The sequence below is a fragment of the Penicillium expansum genome (assembly GCF_000769745.1).
Source record: "Penicillium expansum strain MD-8 chromosome Unknown contig67, whole genome shotgun sequence".
Lineage (NCBI taxonomy): Eukaryota > Fungi > Ascomycota > Eurotiomycetes > Eurotiales > Aspergillaceae > Penicillium > Penicillium expansum.
The window spans coordinates 16,070-36,230 of NW_015971394.1; the positions used below are offsets into that span (position 1 = coordinate 16,070).

At 50.8% G+C, this 20,161-nt stretch overlaps 8 protein-coding genes across 8 annotated transcripts; 6 read left to right on the top strand and 2 right to left on the bottom strand.

Moving 5' to 3' along the window:
- Nucleotides 1-130: 130 nt before the first annotated feature.
- sec16 (COPII coat assembly protein SEC16) lies at nt 131-6,223 on the bottom strand (the record flags this gene model as incomplete). The annotated part of the gene is made up of 1 exon (XM_016739774.1): nt 131-6,223. The coding sequence occupies one exon, from the start codon at nt 6,221-6,223 to the stop codon at nt 131-133; it is 6,093 nt and encodes a 2,030-aa protein (XP_016596444.1).
- A 763-nt stretch (nt 6,224-6,986) lies between these two features.
- On the top strand, nt 6,987-10,766 carry PEX2_025000 (aminophospholipid-translocating P4-type ATPase NEO1; the record flags this gene model as incomplete). Its single annotated transcript, XM_016739775.1, has 1 exon — nt 6,987-10,766. One exon carries the CDS (start codon nt 6,987-6,989, stop codon nt 10,764-10,766), a length of 3,780 nt encoding a protein of 1,259 aa, XP_016596445.1.
- Nucleotides 10,767-11,407: 641 nt separating this feature from the next.
- On the top strand, nt 11,408-12,476 carry PEX2_025010 (ribosome biosynthesis protein MAK16; the record flags this gene model as incomplete). The annotated part of the gene is made up of 2 exons (XM_016739776.1): nt 11,408-11,466; nt 11,579-12,476. The coding sequence occupies 2 exons, from the start codon at nt 11,408-11,410 to the stop codon at nt 12,474-12,476; spliced, it is 957 nt and encodes a 318-aa protein (XP_016596446.1).
- Nucleotides 12,477-13,017: 541 nt separating this feature from the next.
- On the top strand, nt 13,018-13,698 carry PEX2_025020 (uncharacterized protein; the record flags this gene model as incomplete). The annotated part of the gene is made up of 1 exon (XM_016739777.1): nt 13,018-13,698. One exon carries the CDS (start codon nt 13,018-13,020, stop codon nt 13,696-13,698), a length of 681 nt encoding a protein of 226 aa, XP_016596447.1.
- An 844-nt stretch (nt 13,699-14,542) lies between these two features.
- Nucleotides 14,543-14,890, bottom strand: PEX2_025030 (uncharacterized protein; the record flags this gene model as incomplete). The annotated part of the gene is made up of 1 exon (XM_016739778.1): nt 14,543-14,890. The coding sequence occupies one exon, from the start codon at nt 14,888-14,890 to the stop codon at nt 14,543-14,545; it is 348 nt and encodes a 115-aa protein (XP_016596448.1).
- A 266-nt stretch (nt 14,891-15,156) lies between these two features.
- On the top strand, nt 15,157-16,104 carry PEX2_025040 (Major facilitator superfamily domain, general substrate transporter; the record flags this gene model as incomplete). Its single annotated transcript, XM_016739779.1, has 2 exons — nt 15,157-15,724; nt 15,842-16,104. The coding sequence occupies 2 exons, from the start codon at nt 15,157-15,159 to the stop codon at nt 16,102-16,104; spliced, it is 831 nt and encodes a 276-aa protein (XP_016596449.1).
- Nucleotides 16,105-16,167: 63 nt separating this feature from the next.
- On the top strand, nt 16,168-16,883 carry PEX2_025050 (Major facilitator superfamily domain, general substrate transporter; the record flags this gene model as incomplete). The annotated part of the gene is made up of 2 exons (XM_016739780.1): nt 16,168-16,560; nt 16,653-16,883. The coding sequence occupies 2 exons, from the start codon at nt 16,168-16,170 to the stop codon at nt 16,881-16,883; spliced, it is 624 nt and encodes a 207-aa protein (XP_016596450.1).
- Nucleotides 16,884-17,563: 680 nt separating this feature from the next.
- Nucleotides 17,564-19,801, top strand: PEX2_025060 (uncharacterized protein; the record flags this gene model as incomplete). The annotated part of the gene is made up of 3 exons (XM_016739781.1): nt 17,564-17,690; nt 17,750-18,684; nt 18,734-19,801. The coding sequence occupies 3 exons, from the start codon at nt 17,564-17,566 to the stop codon at nt 19,799-19,801; spliced, it is 2,130 nt and encodes a 709-aa protein (XP_016596451.1).
- Between the last annotated feature and the right edge of the window lie 360 nt (nt 19,802-20,161).

Genomic DNA, 20,161 nt, shown 5'->3' on the forward strand with positions numbered 1-20,161 from the left:
TGTGGTAACAAATAAGAGGCATAACGATGAAACAAACATAATAGAACAAAAGAAAAGGACATTATAGCACTTAGTTGGTCGGGAGACTGGTAAGCACTATATCATCGGGAATTCAGATGAAGTCCGATGATCATTGGGCCATCACGTCAACGTAACGACCCTTCTTCTTGCCGCGAACAGTGTTGCCCTTGCGCGCCTGGGGCGCACCGATCAAATCGTCGATTGAGCTGGCATGAGTCAAGGACGAAGAAGGCCGTGGCGGGGGACCGCTGGAACTACCGGGCGGTGTTGGCATAGCCGCTCCAGTGGAAACAGACCGAGGTGCAAGACCAGAGAAGGCTGGGCTGGAGGACAAGAAAGGTGGGGCGGCGGTTGAGGAGGATTGAGGCCGGCTCCCAGATACCGACATCGGGGGCATCGGAGGTGCACCATTTGGTGGTATGCTGCCCGAGCTCGCAGTTCGACTAGGGGGAGCGAATCCTCGGGGAGGGGGCGGGGTGGCATGGACCGGCGTGCTACTACCGGGGTCTTTCTTGTTGACCCATTTCTTGAGATCCTTGTCGTAGTAAAAGGAGCTCTCTTCGCCAAGTTTGGCTCTGATGGGACCGCCACCGGAGTTGTTTTCCTCTTTCTTGGCTCCGCCGAACCAACCACCAAACCAGCCCTTCTTTCCAGATTGTTGGGCATCTTTCTTAGCTGCAGCAGACGATAGGTTAGCAAGTGAGCTGAGAGACAGGCGTTGTTGATACATACCATCTTCCTCGGCGGCTTTCGCGAACGCTTCATTTGTCTTGCGATCATTCTCCGCCTTTTGGATAGCCGCTGCCCGGGCAGCAAGATCATCGTCGTCGTCATCCATAATTGACTGCTTCTTTGGCTGCTCTGCAGGAGATGGCAGATCATCGTCCTGGGCAGCATATCCCATATCTACACCGGCCGAAATGGGCTCGTAAGAAACCGGCTCATAAGACGAGCCGGCAACGGGAGGCGCGTAGGGTGACTCTGAGTCTGATGTGCTAGCTGGCATACCAGGGGGGCCTTGGTAATATGGGGATTCGCTTGATGTGGCGGATAGTCCTGGGGGCTGGTAAAACAAGCCGTTCACCATAGGCTGTGCAGCCGGGGGAGCTTCTGTGGGTGACATAGCTTCTTCTACCGGAGCAAGAGGAACGTAAGAAGACTGGGGCGGTGTTGCTTGGTACCCAGTCGCGTTTGGTGACCCATACACTGGAGCTCCATAGGACATCTGTTGATCAATCGAGGGCGAAAGTTCTTGTGAGCTTCGACGCTGTCCAACAGGGGGGAAGTAGGAAGCAGATCTCTGAGAATCCATTGAAGATCGGCCCTTGAACTGCTCAGGCGAGGCATTGGGCGCATATTGGCTCGATGGGTGATACTTGGACGCGCCGCTTGTAGGAATGGGCTGCGCTCCTGCCGCTGCTCCAGGATAAGACCCGTAGATGTCAGATACAGAAGGTGAGCGGCTAATTGTGGGGGTACCGGCCACGTTCGCGAAAGGACCAAATTCCGCATGCTCGCCACCCTTACCGGATCCAGTCGATGCAGCATCATTATCATCGCCTACCACGAAACTATTGAAACGAGCCCACATGGACCCCGAGACCTTCTCCATGCTTGGCCTCGAGATCCAAGAGCCACTATCACTGGTTGTTTGACGCAGACGGGCAGACAGCTCTTCAACTTCCCCAAAGAGGTGCTGGTGATAGTACGGCGAGGGACGAGTGGTTGCTTTCAATGCCGCTGCCACTGCGTCGCAATAGCCTTGCGCCTCTAGATTGCGACCTTGGTCTACGAGGCACCTGGCATTCAGGATCTTGAAGGCCAAAAGATGTGGCATATGGGCTGTTGGAGAGTTACCGAGAACAGACGTAGCATACTCATAGGCCTCAGTCAGCAGGATAGCATCTTCATCCATCAAGGAAGAAGGGCAACGCTGATGGTCAGCACCAAGGAGAGTGATGTTGGCCTTTGGATCATCGGGGCCACCGAAAACCGCAGCACGCGAGAAGATGTAACAAATGTGAGCCGCGTCTGTCCGTCCATAAGAAGTCAACAGGCGGCCGAGGGAAAACAGGGCCTGGTGATCCTCAGAACTTCGGTTACTCAAAACCAGTCCCAAGGTATCCCTCCACTTGTCTAAGCCCTCGAGAGCATTCTTAGTAGAGCCCTGGCCATCGGCCTTGCTAATAAGCTGCAGACCTGCTCGGGCAGAAGGGGGAACAAGTTCATCAATACTCTCTTCAATATTTCCAGCAAAGATTTCGTAGAGGGCTGCAAGTGACTCGGTGTTTGCGGATTTGGACCTGACTTCGCGGCGGACAAACTCCTGAGCGACCTGTTTTGAAATCGACTTGTCCATGGTGGATGAGATGATCATCGCATGTCCCCAAAGACGTCGATCGACAGCGCTCCAGACAGCCTTCTCTCGATCACCACAGATCAAGTGTAGGCGAAGCTCCTCCAACCACTGTGCATCAAGCGCATCAGGCTGCGAAGGCATTTCCGAAGAAGCAAACCCTCCCGAGGCGGCTAAGCTGCTGGTGTATGTTCCGTCTGCATCGGGGTTGGGTAGGTTGGGGAAGATGATCTGGCGGAGAGACTTTTGGATTTCAGGGGAACTCTCCAGATTACCATCATTTTCCACCAGAAGCTTGACAACCTTCCAGAGAAGAGTTTTCTCCTCCTGGCGTTTGCGCGTATCGGACTGCACTTGTTCGTAGCTTAGAAGGTCTGAATTTTCGAAGGCCGCAATCTTGTTAGAAAGCCAAGCAATCAAATCCTTCTTCTTTGATTTTGCCTTGAGGGGCCCAGGGTGCTGGACAATGCTATCAGCAGAGGGCAGCCATTCGCTCAGCTGGGATATTTTCGGTTCACCAAGAGTAGGTTGAATCATTGGCGCCACTTGTCCAGCGGAGTAGCGAGGAATGTGCCTAGGGAAACAAGATGCGATAGATCCGCCAAACCCGAATTTGAAGATCGGAGCACCCTTCCATCGCTCCAGAGGATCATGCTCTTGTCCATCATTCGGGACGACAAATTCCAGGTACTGGGTTGGAGCGCGGGTTTGAGAAGTAGCCTGCACAGAAGCATACGGATTCACGGTTTTAGTCGGCGAGCCTGAAACTTGCACCGAAGCCGGCCGTTGGATAGCGTCGATGTTCTGTCCGTACGAACGCGGGCTCGTCAAGTCCCGGCCAGGTGACTGAGTCTGGGACCTGCGAAGTGGACCCATCTGGATATCGCTAGGGGGTGGAGACATATATACATTCGTCGCGGGAGCAGGGGGGGCGTGTTCTTGAGCCGGCGCGAGACGCTGGGCAAATTCATTGAGATATTCCTGAGGAGCGTAGCGACTTTGAGGCGGAGATGGCTGGACAGGTGAGCCTGCACTTTCTCTCCGCGGCAGGCTGGCAGGACCATTGAGATATTGTGGAGCACTAGGTGGGAATTGTCCAAAGCTAGCTCCTTGCCCGCGCGGCGGAGATAGATTGATTGCAGGCTCGAGAGATGGTGGCTTGTGTGATTGATCAGGCTGGTAAGAAATCTTTTCATGGTGTGCAAGCGGACTTGAAGTCCGTGGCTGGAAAGGCAAATTTTGGCCAGGAACATTAAGTGGCTGTGAGGCATAACGGTTGCGAACAGAAGAGGTAGGAGGGGGCGCAGGGGAATATCTCGGTAACGAAGGTGGCTTTGGGGGTGCTTGCAAGCCAGGAGGTTGAGGAGAATACCTTGCAATGGCAGGGGGTCCGGCCGGGGCACTCGATGCTAGACTAGCATACGGATCCAGCTGTTCAGGTGGCTGAAGTGTGGATTGAATTGGGAGTGCGATATGCTGTGGGGGAGGCAGTGCGGCAGGAGGATATTGGACCTGAGGGGGAGGAAGAGATGACCCGGTCATCGTTGACACCGCCTGCGGATTAGGGGTGTACCGACCTGAGCTGGCAGGCCGAGACCTTGGCGGCCCCAGAGGAAGTTCCTCGTAGAAATTCTTCGGCGCAGGAGGAGCGGACACAGATGACGGGGGAGCTCCCGGAGTGGAGAAGCCAGCAGCCGGAATCGGTACGCCAGAAACACCTGGGGGAGGAGGTGGAAGCATACTAGTCACTGTTGGAGGAACAGGCTTGTGGGTAGCGACCGGCTTTCGGGGTCGGGAGATATCATCCGGAAGGTCATAAGGAGATTTATAGCCCTCTTTTGACCGTTCAGCAAAGCTCTCTCCCCGGGTTGCCACAGGGTTCTGCGGTGGCTGCGAGAAATATGATGGCATCGCTCCAGTGGCTGGCGGGGCAGTTCCTGGAAGAGGAACACCCTGCAATAGGTCACCAGTGGACGGTTGATGGGGTGTGTATATGTTGGAAACAGGCCTTGGCTGAGAAACGGCCTGAGGAGTCTGGAGCGGACTGTTAAAGCCAGCCGACAAACCATTGTGCGTAGGCTGAATATGGCTTTGATCGATATACTCCTGTGCAGAGGCAGGCTGAACGGCTTCAGTTTCCAGCAGTATATCGTCATCGTCCAATGCCGCCTCCCAGCGAGCCGCCAGATCATCATCCGGTGAATCGGCTAACTCGGCTTCCCACCGTGCCGCTAGCTCTTCCTCCGAGGGGTCGGCTGTTGTTTGGGGCTCCAACGATGCAGCCTTCAGTGCATCATCAAACTGCGCTGCAGCCGAGGCGTCACTAACCGGGGAGTCAAGAGCAAAGCTAGCCGATTCCAAGACCTGAGACGTGCTCTTTCGGGCGAAATGAACAACTGGTTGCTCCTCGGCCTCTTCCTTTGAGGTAGAGCCGAAGAAATCCTCATCGCCGTTATTGTCTTCTAGCTTTGGAGCCGAGCTGAAGAAGCCATCTGCATCGTCCTCGTCGTTGGAAAATACGTTGTCGATAGATTTATCTTCTTCCAGTGGGCGTTGAGGCGAAGCCGGTGTAGACTCATCTAACAATGGGACTCCTTCCTCGAACCTAGACTCGGCTTCTGGTGGCGCAAAGATAGGCTTTGTCTGGCTGTTGAGTTGATTAAAAAAGTCGTCCTCGCCAGAGTCGACTTCACCGCTCGACTCGCCTGTCCAGAAAGGTTGATCCTGAGTGGCGGTATACACGTCCGCTGCGGCTGAATCTGGATGGGCCTCGTTAGTCGGCGTAAAGGCCTCCACGATAGGAGCTGGTGGGTCGGTATTCTCAGATTCAACATTTATCGAGCGAGACACGAGATCAGCTTCCCCATTTTCGGTCGAAGCGATAGTATTTTCAGTGGAGTTGAAGATATCAGTCCTCTCCTCGTCAAATGTCGCACCCGTAAATGCCGTTTCCTCTGGCGATGGACGAACAGCTTCTTCAACAAACTTTGGCTCATCGCTACCCTGGATTTGAGTAGAGGTTGAGACAAACTCTGGGATAGTATGGGAAGTTTTGTTAAGAGGGGTAGCCTCTTCGCTGGAGGGCAGAGTATTGCTAAGGCCCTTCTCAAAGGTGGCCCATGGATCCTCAGAATATGTATTCCCCTCGTCTGCTTGTGGGAACAGTTCTTCAGTTGGGGTGGGCTGAGTGGTGTATTCGTGTTTGAGAGTTTCCGACGTAGTTTCTGGTGCCGTTGTTTGCTCCTCTATCGAAGGTGTAGCGTCTCTCACAAATGTCGACTCTGTGGTTTCTTGTTCAAGCGCGACAGCTGGAACGGTATCAAAGGTTTCGGTTTGAACGGAGGCTGGCCCGTCAATAGTGGTGAAGAAACTATTACTAGCCTCCGCACCAGATTGATCTGGAGGTGCTTCGGTCTGAACTGGCTGCGTGGGCTGCGTTTCTGGCAGGGTCGGGTTTAGGGCGGTATCTGCATTCTCAATAGATGGCGCGATAGTTGTATGAGCCGCTTCAATATTCTCATCGGGTTTTTGACTCTTCTTATCGATGGAATCAGTGTCTAAGCACACAGCCTGGTCCACCACTGGTGATGCATTGTTCACTAGCACGTCCAAGCTCGTGTATTGAGGCTGAATCGCGTCTACCTCATCCGACATATCCCAGGCAGAGAAATCCTCACTCTGTGGAGACACGATATCGTCTAGGGACTTGTCCTTTGGCTCATCCGCCGCAATCGGATCCGACAAACTACCCTGAATCGAGCTCATCGTGGCAGAAGAGTTATTGTTCTCAGGCCGTAATGCCGGATTCCATGACTCCAAATCATTGTCGGTCGCTTGGTGCGCCATATGTGCAAAGTTGTTCTCGATTGCCAACGTGACTGGAGATGGGGGGGGTGCAGTCCGGAGGGACCAACCTGACACGTCTCCAATGACGCCTCAGGAGATCAACAATCGTAAAGAAAAACGGGGGTCGACGGCGTCAATTTAAGAATCCATTAAACGTTGCAGATATAAAGGAGGCCAAAAAGCTCAAAGAAATAAATCGATCATGAATGCATCAGCTGATGGCGAAGAAAACCAAGCAGTCGGATTGTACTGGAATAATGCGACAGCAACGGGGCCATCTCCGCCTATGATTCCCCCGAGGGCCAAATGAGGGCGCTGAGTCATCAGTTCTTCTGTTCCGAATAGGAAAAACACAAACCCGTGATTCGGATTATCGGATAGTCCGGCCGTTTGATATGTACATAACCTTAAAGGTGCAGTATTACGTCAGCCAATTATCACTGCGAGTTATGCACTCATGTGATTGCGTGGCCCCGACAGGCAGTCATCGACCGTCCTTAACTGAGACTCAAAGCGGTTCTCCGTTTTATATATCCCGCGATTTCTTATAATCGTGGTGTTGATTGCAATTTACACAAAGAAGCGTTTCGTTTCTTTTTTTTACCCTAGCAGCAACTCCCCACTCTTTCATCATCATGCTGCACATGTACCGCACATGACAACATATACTTGAGATGAACCTTCCTTTGATGCAAGGCCCCAAAGCACCATCTTCCATGAAGCCAGCAATCGCCTTTACTTGAACCATACCAGTTTTCCCATAATGCCTTCCTCATCCGACTACCTACACCCCCTAGACCATCCCGATGCGCCAGACGCCTTCTCGGACTCAGACGACGACTTGGATCTAGAAGAGCTAGACCCCGGTACGACATCCCCTCAACAGCCTCGTGAGTCTCATGACTATACTGGCCGCAAAAGAAGCTATGGGCCAGGTATTGCGCTGCGCAACTTGCGCGTCGGAGCGGCAAGTCGATGGAGACGCAGTGCGTCTGGACATGCAGACTTGGAGGATGATATGGATGCGCTTCTAGAGAACGGGGAGGAACAAGCCTTACGAGACTCACATGCAAGCTCCCGGAACCTAGAAGACGACGATGCACCTCTCCTAGATCGCAGAACCTCGACTCGCGATTTCAACGATGAGCCTCCTAGGAAAGGCAGCCGCTTGCGCTTCCCAATATTCAAGACTCCCGCATTCCTGCAGGGCACATCAATTCGATTTGGATCAAGTGATAACGACCCTGAGAACCAACCTCCCCGTGAAGTACTTGTCGGGCAGCATCAAGCTGCTAAATATCCAGCCAATGTGGTCTCGAATGCAAAATACACACCCTGGAGCTTCCTACCGAGAACCCTGTACAACGAATTTTCCTTCTTTTTCAACATCTACTTCCTCTGTGTGGCTTTATCACAGGTCATCCCGGTGCTACGAATTGGTTACATGTCGTCATACATTGCGCCTTTGGCCTTTGTGGTTTCAATATCATTGGGTAAAGAGGCACTTGATGATATTGGTCGTCGGCGACGAGATGCCGAGGCCAATGCGGAAGAATACTGCACTGTAGCATTAGGAAGGTCCAACGCAATAGAGGTCATAAAAAAATCGCGGGACCTAAAGGTCGGTGATGTGCTCAAAGTCCGCAAGAACCAACGCCTCCCTGCCGATGTGGTGATTCTGAAGAGCATTTCAAATGACTCTGGCACTCCTCGTCATTCATTAACGGAAGAACCTGTCCCTGGGGCGTCTTCCGACTTGCTTGAACCACATCAGGGACCGTCCGAACCCACAGCCGACACCACGTCGAAGAGTGGTGAAAGTGTTGAAAATTCACCAGCAGGTGATACTTTTATCCGAACTGATCAATTGGATGGTGAGACAGACTGGAAGCTTCGTCTGCCTTCTATGCTGTCTCAATCGCTCCCTCTGAGCGATTTAAGTCGACTACAAATCACAGCTAGCGCTCCTGATAAGAGGGTCAACGAATTTGTCGGGACTATTGGGCTGGGACCACCCACCGGATTCTATGATGCTCATGTCGACAAATCGTCCGTTCCTCCAAACAACGAAGGGACGCCTAGGCCTGTGGAAAATCAATCAGCTCCCTTGACAATCGACAATACCGCCTGGGCCAACACTGTTCTTGCGTCTAATACCATCACCTACGCCGTCGTCATCTATACAGGATCTCAAACCCGCGCTTCGCTTTCAACTTCCGCTTCCCGGTCGAAGACTGGCCTGTTAGAACTCGAGATCAACAACCTCACCAAAATTCTCTGCGTCCTCACATTTACTCTCTCCATCATCCTTGTCGGGTTGGAAAGATTCCAACCAACAAACGACAAGAAATGGTACGTTGCGATCATGATCTATCTCATTCTCTTCTCCACGATCATTCCCATGAGTCTTCGGGTCAATCTGGACATGGCGAAGTCCGTATACGGGCGGTTTATCGAACGGGACAAAGACATTCCAGGAACGGTCGTTCGCACCAGTACAATTCCAGAAGATCTGGGAAGAATCGAATATCTGCTTTCAGATAAGACGGGAACGTTGACACAAAATGAGATGGAGCTCAAAAAGATACACGTTGGCACGGTATCATACGCCAATGAGGCAATGGACGAAGTCGCCTCATTTATTCGCCAAGCTTTTGCATTTTCGGGCAATACCCTGATTACCCCTTCGACTGCCTTTGGAAATCAGGTCGGCCATGCCGCTGCGCCGCGGACAAGAAGAGAGATTGGTTCCCGCGTCCGGGATATCATCTTAGCGCTTGCTCTCTGCCATAACGTCACACCGACCACAGAGGAGGAAGACGGCCGGAAGGTGACAAGCTACCAAGCGTCATCACCTGATGAAATTGCCATTATTCGATATACCGAAGAGGTTGGATTAAAGCTAGCATATCGAGACAGACAAAGTATCGTCTTAGAATCCACCGACTCCAAGCAGGTTGTGGTCCGAGCTCGAATTCTCGACATCTTTCCATTCACATCCGACTCAAAGCGAATGGGGATTATCGTCCAATTCCAGCACGATGAAAACATGCTTGAATCTGGCAAAGACGACAGTGAAATTTGGTTCTATCAGAAGGGTGCAGACACTGTCATGACAACTATTGTTGCAGCGAATGACTGGCTTGACGAGGAGACTACCAACATGGCTCGGGAAGGGTTGCGAACTCTCGTAGTTGGGCGCAAACGAATCTCCGCACAGCAATACCAGGACTTCTCTACTAAATACAAACAAGCGTCGCTCTCTTTCCAGGGGCGAGATGCAGGAATGGCCAAGGTTGTGAGCGAATACCTTGAACAAGATTTAGAGCTTTCTGGTGTGACCGGCGTGGAAGATCGGCTGCAGCGCGACGTCAAATCCTCCCTCGAGCTGTTACGCAATGCTGGTGTTAAGATCTGGATGCTGACGGGTGACAAAGTGGAGACGGCGCGTTGTGTCGCTATTTCTGCCAAGTTGGTCTCCCGGGGCCAGTACATCCACACAGTCACCAAAGTCACAGACAAGTCGACTGCACAAGAAGCTCTTGACTTCTTGCGTAACAAGACTGACTGCTGCCTGCTGATTGATGGCGAGTCCTTGAACCTCATGCTTGGCCAATTTAAAACAGCTTTCATCTCTGTCGCGGTGCTGCTACCCGCCGTGGTCGCATGCCGATGCTCCCCCACTCAGAAAGCTGAGATTGCGGACCTGATTCGGCAACACACAAAGAAACGCGTTTGTTGCATCGGAGATGGCGGCAACGATGTCTCGATGATTCAAGCAGCCGATGTTGGAATTGGCATCGTGGGCAAGGAAGGCCGCCAAGCATCTTTGGCCGCTGATTTCAGTATCACGCAGTTCCACCATATCACCAAGCTTCTAGTCTGGCACGGCCGCAACTCGTACAAGCGGTCTGCTAAACTGGCACAGTTCATCATGCACCGTGGGTTGATCATCAGTGTTTGCCAGACTATGTACAGCATCGCTAGCCACTTCGATCCCAAGGGCTTGTTCATTAACTGGCTCATGGTTGGCTATGCGACTGTCTACACCAACGCACCGGTCTTCTCTCTCGCCTTTGATCGGGATGTCGACGAGCGTCTCGCTAATCTCTACCCAGAGCTTTACAAAGAGCTCAAGACAGGAAAGAGCCTAAGCTACCGCTCGTTCTTTGGCTGGGTTCTCATTTCTGTCTACCAAGGTGCAGTGATCCAGGGCTTGTCTCAGATATTGTTGGATACCATCTCAGGGCCGCGCCTAATTAGTCTTTCATTCACGGCCCTCGTCCTCAACGAGCTTGGTATGGTCGCCACTGCAATCACAACCTGGCACCCAGTCATGATCTTCTGTCTGATTGGTACACTGCTTGTATACGCAGGCAGTGTTCCCTTCCTGGGTGAGTACTTCGACCTTAGTTACGTGATCACCCTTGACTGGCTGTGGCGAGTTTTCGCTGTGCTAGCCGTGTCTCTGGTCCCGGTCTGGGCTGGAAAAATGATCAAACAATCGTGGCACCCCCCAAGTTACCGAAAGGTCCGTGGATAGAGTTGGTGCTTGTCATGACTTCGGTGTACCATAGCCATTCTCTCGCTTGGATTCTTCATCTCTCCCTTCTGCCCTAACTACCACCGATCTGGTATCATGTGGCTCTGTATATTAATCTCAAGCATGTTGTCTTGTTGAGCGCATCTAGCATCGGGCTACTTCTATACTATTAAAATATTCAATCACTTCAGTTCTATCCTTGGGACCACTTAGGCAGTACTTGCTGTGAATTTCACGTAGTGTTAAGAACATCTCCATCACTTCTCTCGTGATGACATATATATGTACTGTGCCTATTCTATCCTCATTGACTTTCAATTCTTTACAATGCATATTATATATCTTTATCATAATGTTACATTATTCTAACCTTCTCTCTATTAATTATTAAAGGCCTTTTAAGCCATACTTGTAAGATATGCGCTGTTCTATATAGTACGCAGTAGTGGATGCCAACCGTGGAAGGCGGATCCCCGGGGCCATCCAATGACGTTACGTGCAATCGATAAGCAAACACGTGACTATCCTACTCAGGAAGGCGGTCAATACATATCGAATCTTTTTTTTTTCTTCGGGGTCAAACATCTGCTGCATAGACTCTAGGACCAACCACTTTTTCGGTTGCCAATTCCTCGCCCATCATGTCTGACGAAATTGTCTGGCAGGTTATCAACCAGCAATTCTGCTCCTACAAACTCAAGTGAGTATTGCTCTTCACTCGCCGGATATTCAGTCCGCAGAACCTTTTATCTTCATTATGCATGGATAGAAAAACAAGAGCCTTCCACTAACCATTCCAATCTGCTCTCTAGGACGACGAAAGACCAAAATTTCTGTCGCAATGAATACAACGTCAGTGGTCTGTGCAATCGCCAGTCCTGCCCACTGGCCAACTCGCGGTATGCGACGGTGCGAAGCGACCCCGAAACAGGCGTCATGTACCTGTACATGAAGACCGTCGAACGAGCCCACATGCCCAGCAAATGGTGGGAGCGCGTGCGCCTGTCCTCCAACTATGCCAAGGCCCTCGAGCAAGTCGATGAGCGTCTTATCTACTGGCCCAAGTTCTTGACCCACAAGTGCAAGCAGCGTCTCACCCGCCTGACGCAGGTCAGCATTCGCATGAAGAACATCGCCAAGGAGGACGAGCGTCTCGGAGAAAGGGTTGTGCCCAAGCTGGCGCCGAAGGTCCGCCGCCGTGAAGAGACTCGTGAGCGTAAGGCCGAGTCTGCGGCCAAGGTCGAGAGAGCCATTGAGCGTGAGCTTATTGAGCGTCTGCGCAGCGGCGCTTACGGTGATCGGCCACTCAATGTCGAGGAGGGTATCTGGAAGAAGGTTCTCCGTGGCCTTGAGCGGGCTGGTGACGGTGAGCGTGATGTGGATATGGATGATGGTGAGGAGCTTGAGGAAGAGGAAGAAGAGGGCGTCGGTGAGGTCGAGTACGTCAGCGATCTCGATGAGGAGGAGGACCTCGAGGATATGGAGGACTGGCTGGGTGTCGACTCAGCCGACTCCAGCGACTACGATGACGATGAGAGCGAGGATGATGACAGCGAGGATGACGAGGAGGCTAGCGAGGATGAGAAGAAGCCCAAGCCCAGTGCTAAGAGGAAGCATGTTGCTCCCCAGACGAAGCCTCGCAAGAAGGGACCTCGCATCGAGATCGAATACGAGACCGAGGGTGCTGGCAAGGACCAGGTCATGGCATGATTCTGTCAATGTTAGGGGATTTGGGAAAAGTTTACCTGATCTTGCATGGCGTTCGGGCTGTCAATTCTTTTGTTTTATATTCTTATTCTGTTCTAGTGATCGGGCATCATACCCTGCTATATTGCATCCACTACAACTCACGATCCTAGATCTTCCAATGTCTATTTTATCTTCCACTGTACCGCTCGGTATCTCTTTTATTCCTGAGATGTCTGAACATAATTTATTTGAGACAAGACTTGACCGTTGCTTTATTTAGGTGAAACACGTGATCACGTGGCCCGATGAATGCGCTCCGCTCTCGTTGCCTTTCATTTTCCTTTGAGCGTCTTCACCTCACCTCAGGAGCCGGTTCTTCTGTTAATAACCCAATTAATAATCCATTGCAATTATCCTCATCTCTTGTCTAACTCTTTGACCTTAAATCTCTTGCATTGGCTCTCCGCGAGTAAACCTCCAGCTCCGCGCCAACCCACCCCGCATCGAAGCTGCCATTCTGCAGACCGCGCATTGCTCAATCACACTACTCAGCTGCTACACGATGAGCTCGTACTTTACATCTTTGACCAGCGGCTCGGCCATCTCTGGCCTGGGCTCGCGGCTCACCAACCTTCGCCGTGCCATTACCCTAGGCGATGAGGGAGACGACCCCGAGAATGAAGACTGCTCCCACATCTCCAACGCCCTTCGCGCCTACTACACCGAAAACGGCCGTCCATTCCCACCATGGCTCCCACAAGACCCCAAGGGTCCAGCTCCGGCCCCCTCCCGCCAGATTGCGACTTCACAGCTACCCTCTGGCAGCTACAACCAAGGGCCCGCCAACTCCGGTCGGAGCGGCGGTCTAGGTGATCTATGGGGTGATTCTCCCTCATCCCAAGGATCGATCCCACAGACAGCCAGTCTTCGTCGCGGACGTGGTGGCACAGCACCACCGCTCGGATCAGCCAACAGCGCGCCCCCGGGCCCGGCCATCACACTTTCTCAGTCCCATTCGCCTGCTGGATCGGGATCCCCTAGTCCAGCTGGAGCGCGGCCATTGCCCAGCCAGCGAGCTGGGTCGAGTCAGTCTGCCCAGACGCGTCCGATTCTCGACCGTGTTGGATCGGGTGGTGGTTCAGCCCAGGACCGACTGCGGGCTAGATTACAGGGAGGAAGATCTCCTAGTCCCAATGTTGATCCCAGTGTTCGGAAGCCTGTTGGAATGTCTGGAAGACGATGAGAGTGTGGAGGCTTACATTGCATGGTGGAGAGCATGGCGTCGGGAGTTATTTCATGTCCAATGTTTATCGAGTACATATCTTAATGATAAATTTCATTCAATGATGTTTGAGTAATTCCTAAATTTATACCTCGTGCATTATAGCACGATGTTGTCATATGTTCGAGAGTTCACGCAGATTTCCCTGATTCGATTTTTTTTCTCCACGCTTCAGGGATACATTAGGCTGAATCCCTCAAAGACTTACGGAGCCTCAGTCTTACCACTGATGGGGTAGAGATCACCCCACCATCACATAACTAGAATTGCTTAGTGGCAGCCACCAAATCCAAGCAACAGCCAACGAATGACTATCCCTGCTTGCGCTGGGTAAAACCCCACATTTTCTCAAACCCGACAAGCCCATCCCGTGTTTGAGGGGCCGTGATGCCCCGAGCCTGTACAACAGGAGAATGAAACATAAGCATCTCGAGAGTTGGTTTTCAGTCATTGGCGAAATTGGAATAGTTGATGGGCCCAAGCCACAGAAGTCATGATATGCCCCCATTATTTCCCCCGAAAGTCGCTGATGTATGGCAGACCCCAGCCCAATTGCATGCCGCTAGCGTCTTAAGGTTCAAGTCCCGGATTATTCATGCGCCATACAACTATCTTTTGTTCGGCTATCGACATATTCGGCTTCGAGTGTCGGGATTGTCTTTTTTTCGCAGGATTCACTCTGTCCAATACAATCCAGGTATATATAGTACTGTGATACATGCCGACACAGCGGGAAGCCGGGAAGATTCCAGAACTACTCGTGGATGATGCCAACCACATTTGAACGATCTGCAAGATCTAAGGTTCATATTCCATAGATTGGCTGTTGTGTGCCCTGGAATGGACGACACAAGCTTTGATGGCCCACGATTCGTCTGGAATCCCGAAGGCTTGTCTCTCTACATTCTAATCCTTGCTGTACGCCTGCTGTACACTGCATATTCCCGATTATAGTCCTATGTTTGCCTCCCGGTGAGACAGCGTCTTCTTTCTTCGCCTTCTTCTCAACTTGATCTGATCTCCCTAGACTGTCCTGGTTCCCCAACTTCTCTCCACACATGGGAAAGTACGGAGTACATACTTCAGAGCCTGGGTCACGACTCGGCCAATCCCTGCACCATAGCGCGTCTCCGGGTTGTTTCTTTGCCTTCATATTTGTCGAACCCCTACACCGAGTCTTTGTCGTAATATCAACCGTCGCCGTGATCGCCATCTAGACGACCATAAATAGTCCTGCATTTTCCTGCATGGCTCTGCCGGATGGCGTCCGCGCTTCTTCCATATTTGTCCTCCATTATCTATAAGTACCGGGCTACCTACCCCAGAAGAGCCCAAAGTGATAGTTCCACTCCACTGTTATACTTTATATCCTTTAGTAGACTCCTCACACAAACCATCTCTTGAGAGGTCTCCTTCATCATGGCCGACCTCAAAGATGTTGAGGCGCCCCAAAATACGCACAGCGAAGATAAGGATGCCGCTGCCTTCGAGATGGACGATGTGAAAGACCCAAAGCTTCAAAATAAGAGAAACGAAACCGTCATGGATGCAGAGCTGCTGCAGCTTGAAGAGCAAGTGCACAGTCTTCCCAGATCTCGCTTCGAGATGACCCTATCCAACCCTGTAATCTTTACCTACATCCTCGTGGCTTTCGCATCGATGGGAGGTATGCTGTCTGGACTTGACCAGTCACTTATCAGTGGTGCAAGCCTTTACCTTCCCATTGACCTAGGCCTGTCCTCAGCGGACAACAGCCTAGTCAACGCCGGAATGCCGCTCGGAGCCGTTTTCGGTGCTCTTCTTTCTCCAGCGAACGAGTACCTCGGTCGTCGTATGGCCATCATCGTATCCTGTATTCTGTATACAATCGGCGCCGCCCTGGCGGCAGGCGCCATAAACTTCGGAATGGTTTTCGCTGGCCGATTCATTCTTGGAGCTGGTGTCGGTTTAGAGGGTGGTACCGTCCCAGTGTATATCGCAGAGTGTGGTATGTATCATCACATCCCACTCCACTTAGTCCCCCAATTCTAACTCCAATATCCAACAGTCCCTCGTAAACTTCGCGGTGACCTCGTCTCCCTATACTAACTAAACATTGCCCTAGGCGAAGTCCTCGGCTACGCTATCGCTGCCATGTTCCTCAGCGTCGAAGGAAACTGGCGTTACATCCTAGGCTCTTCATTGGTATTTTCGACAATCCTTTTCGTGGGCATGCTCTTCCTGCCAGAGAGTCATCGCTTCCTCATGCACAAGGGACGCGTGATTGAAGCTTACGCAGTATGGAAGATGATTTGCGGGTTCAACGACTTCGAAGCCAAAGATGAGTTCCTCGTCATGCTCCAAGCTGTCACAGCCGAGAGCCAATAGCAATCACAGAGGAACAAGTACCCTTGGATGGACTTCTTCACTGTGCCTCGTACACGCCGCGCAATGATCTACGCCAGTATCATGGTTTTCCTCGGACAGTTCACAAGTGTCAACGCAGTGATGTACTACATGTCGAAGTTGATGCAGGCAATTGGCTTCGGTGACAAGGACGCCGTTTTCATGTCTCCAGTCGGCGGTGGAGCGCTGCTGATCGGCGCCATCCCGGCCGTGCTGTACATGGAGCGATTCGGTCGTCGGTACTGGGCGAACGCAATGCTTCCGGGTTTCTTTATTGGTCTTGTGCTCGTCGGTGTTGGCTACACTATCGATGCTGATAAACACCCTTCTGCGGCGCAGGGGGTTTACCTCACCGGTATTGTGCTGTACATGGGATTCTTCGGCTCGTACGCTTGCTTGACGTGGGTCGTGCCTTCCGAGGTCTTCCCACGTACCTGCGTTCGTATGGGATGACGACTGCCGACGCTAACTTGTTCTTGTGCTCGTTTATCGTTACATACAACTTCACGCGCATGATGGAGTCTATGCAGCGGATTGGTTTGACGCTTGGATTCTACGGTGGTATTGCCGTCCTCGGTTGGGTTTACCAGATTATCTTCATGCCGGAGACTAAGAACAAATCCCTTGAGGAGATTAATGAGATTTTCTCGCTTCGTACTGCTGTTATTGCTAAGCGGAACTTGAAGCAGACTGCGCAGGTTATCCGGGACTTGTCGCGCTTCCGTCTTAAGAAGGTGTTTTCTCCTGAACCATACAACTAGGCTGGTGATGCAAATTTGTGAAATTAGATGGCAAATAATGAGATTGCTTTTTATTATTTTTTATGGTTCATGCTTCGTAGAAGGCGATGCAATGTCTTAATATATTATATACCTAAGTTATATATTCATCGTCATCTTTATTTCTATTCACGTATAACGGAAACACTTGTTGGTATAGAGATATAATGCATTTAATGCTAAAGACTTTCTCTTTGTATGCCCTGGCTAGTAGTTATAATGCTAGATTGCGAGTGCGGAATCGACCCGTATGCCAAAGAGCATACAGCGTTGAGCGTTCCCTTCTTCAATATGTATGCATCAACTAAAACTGAAGCCGTATCGTGCGATGTTGTTTTATGTAATTGTTGACATGGGCGAGACATCGTTTGAACTAGTTTCGGTTAGCATGATTTCAGCTGCGGCGCATATTTGAGCGCTACTTCCAAGAGGGCTTGATGTCTCCCATTCTTCTCCTCGTGCTCGTTGGGTTTTTTTCTCGCGTCTTATCGTGGCTCCCAAGTTTCACCCCCTGCTCTTCTTGTCTCGATTTCTTTTTAAGACTTTGCTTTTGTGTTCCTTCTGCCCTGCTCTCCTGCCTCTTCCCCGAGACATTTCTGGCGTCTTATCGTGGATCCCTTGGTCTTTGGTCCCGACCTGACAGCTTTCCAACGCCCGCTATCATGGGTTCCAAACTGGACTTTCTCTTATTTGGGAACTGCTCAATCGAGGCCCCAACCAGTGAAGAGCTTGATAAGATATCGCAATATCTACCACTCTTGAAAGCCTTTCATAAATCGCTCAAGACTCGTATGCGCTCTTATTTCTCGATAGCCCCACTTCTCAATAGCCAGCTAACGTATATTCAGGGTTGAAAGAGACGTGGGACTTTGGTACTGCGTTTGAGGATCTAGTTAAGCAGGATACCACGGTTTGGAAGAGTCTGGGGGTAGACCGATCTCCTCATTTCGTGCAGCCCAGCGGCTCCATCAACTCACCCCTTGCCATCCATCTTTTCAACCCTACCTTTTTTGTTGCAGATTCACAAAGTAAGGTGACCGATGACCCCACCAACCCGACAATTTGCCTATTACATAAATGTGGTCTATCATCTAACCATTGCTTTATGTTTGATGAAATTTGTCGCCGAGAACGGACCGATGATTGTCTTCTTTTCTACATCGAGGATTTACGCCGCCCCCACCGAAACTTCATTCAAAAGGTCCGAGAAAATATGTCCGCAGCTGTGGAGATCTGCTTTGGAGAAGAAGTTTTCAAAGAGATATTCAAAACTACTCGTCTAGTTCGTTTTCCTCTGTGGGGAATGTTCAAGTCTGTGAGACTTTGGATCGACCTTGGTGGTTCGAATTCGAGTTCAATGAAAAGGTTCATCATCCAAGCCTATCACCCTCAATTCTTCTGTAGGCCCGGACGTTTCGATAAGACTAGTTCTGAGTTTTTCGAAACTTATGGAAGAACACAGGATTTGGCGATTTTGATGGCTACCCAGCTTGCTGGAATCCAGCATCAAATCAAGACCAAGCCTAGGTTTTTTGAATTTCATTTTGTCCGAGGTCAATATTCCCGGCTGAGTGCTAAGCAGGACATGGAAAGGCAAGAACATTTACGGGAGGCTCTAGATGCCTTCCGGGTGGCTTTTCCGAAAACGTTCGAGGAGTTCGAGCTTAGGCAATCTCGCAGAAAGGAAGAGAAGGACCTATTTAAAGGGCTAAAAGATATATCCTCCGGAACTCTAGTGCCTATGCATACACACCCGAATGGGCCCATTTCTGAGCAAGAACAGGTAAGTAGTGTTCTCCGAGCTTCAAAGGTTTGATCTAATCAATCAATAGATATTTCGCTTGAATGCGAGAAATGACAAATTGCGTTTGATTATTACATCCTTCGACAAAGTTGTCAAAGACATGGATCTTTTTCACAACGAGGAGAGCGATGATTACGTCGAGTCTGAGATTTTCAACTTTGAGGATATTTCAACTCCACTTCGATTATGGCTCTACTCCCAAGATGGTCTTAAAGTCCATGGCTTACCAATAACAAATCGAGAGACACTCGAATTGTCATTTTCTCTTCTTGACAAAGGCCGTAGAGCCCACCTCAATAAATTCTCGACTGAATATCTCGCCCGCATGGTCGGAATCATGTACATTCGGAAGATCACCCGAACTGAATCAGGATTCAAACAAGTCAAAGCGATCCCCGGGGAGCCCGGCAAATTGATTCGTCTAAAATGCAAGGGCTGCCAGAGGCCCGTTCTGGATGACGCTTTCCCTTTCTTCGTTGCGGAATTGCGAAGTTGTTATCTGATCGAAGTTGTTCGAAGTGCTCAAAAAGGTGGAAATGGTTGTGGGCAAAATGGCTGCAAAGGAAAGCCAGGTCTCGTCCCTGCTAATCACATGGTGCAGGATCATACTCGTATGGAAACGAGGGCAATTTCCCAGACTAAACGCCGCAAGGAAAATTGGAAGTCACCCCTGTGCCGCACAGGTAAGGACCTGGAGGGCTGTGCTGAGACTGTTCGTGTCCGCTGCAGAGGGTATGGTCAGGGTAGCCAGAAAATAGAATGTGGGCGCGAAAGAGACTACGACACACCAGAGTGGACGATTCACTCACCCGCTCGCCTCGTTCAACCTCGGCTCAAATGTGATTGCGATGGGAAGGAGAAAGATCACTACTTTGAGCCCGTGGACAAGGGGATTGACATGGTTTCTTTAACAAGCTTACGGAAAATCTATCAGGGCTTTTTGGACGCACGCTGTAACTTGGCCGATTACCCTAAGCTCCCCGAGATAATCTTCGACCTCGAGCCAAACGGAGACCCCAAGAAAAAGCCGAGGACATATCGACAAAGATTTGAATACTTAAAAAATGCCACAATGGCTTTGATTGGCTCGAGGTAAACACCCCTACGACACGGATAGGAAGATATGTATGACCGTCGCCCTCTATTTTAGATAGCTTCGTTCAGTGGATGCTATGTACGATTCATCCGGTGCGCGACTGTGAGATTGTTACCTGTACTCCAAATTCCAATAAGTAAAAGGTGCTCACGAGTATCTCCTAGACACGCTTCGATGGAGTCGAGCTCAGACACTTACTTCACTATCCAATGCAGTACTGTAATCGTGTTCAAATAAGCTAGGTCTATGCATCGCATGGGATTTTGTCAGTTCGGAGTAGCACCTGGTTTACCATCGGGGACATTTGCCGGGCCTACAAAGATATAGCCAGGAGTAACAAAGTCCCAGTCATATTGTCTT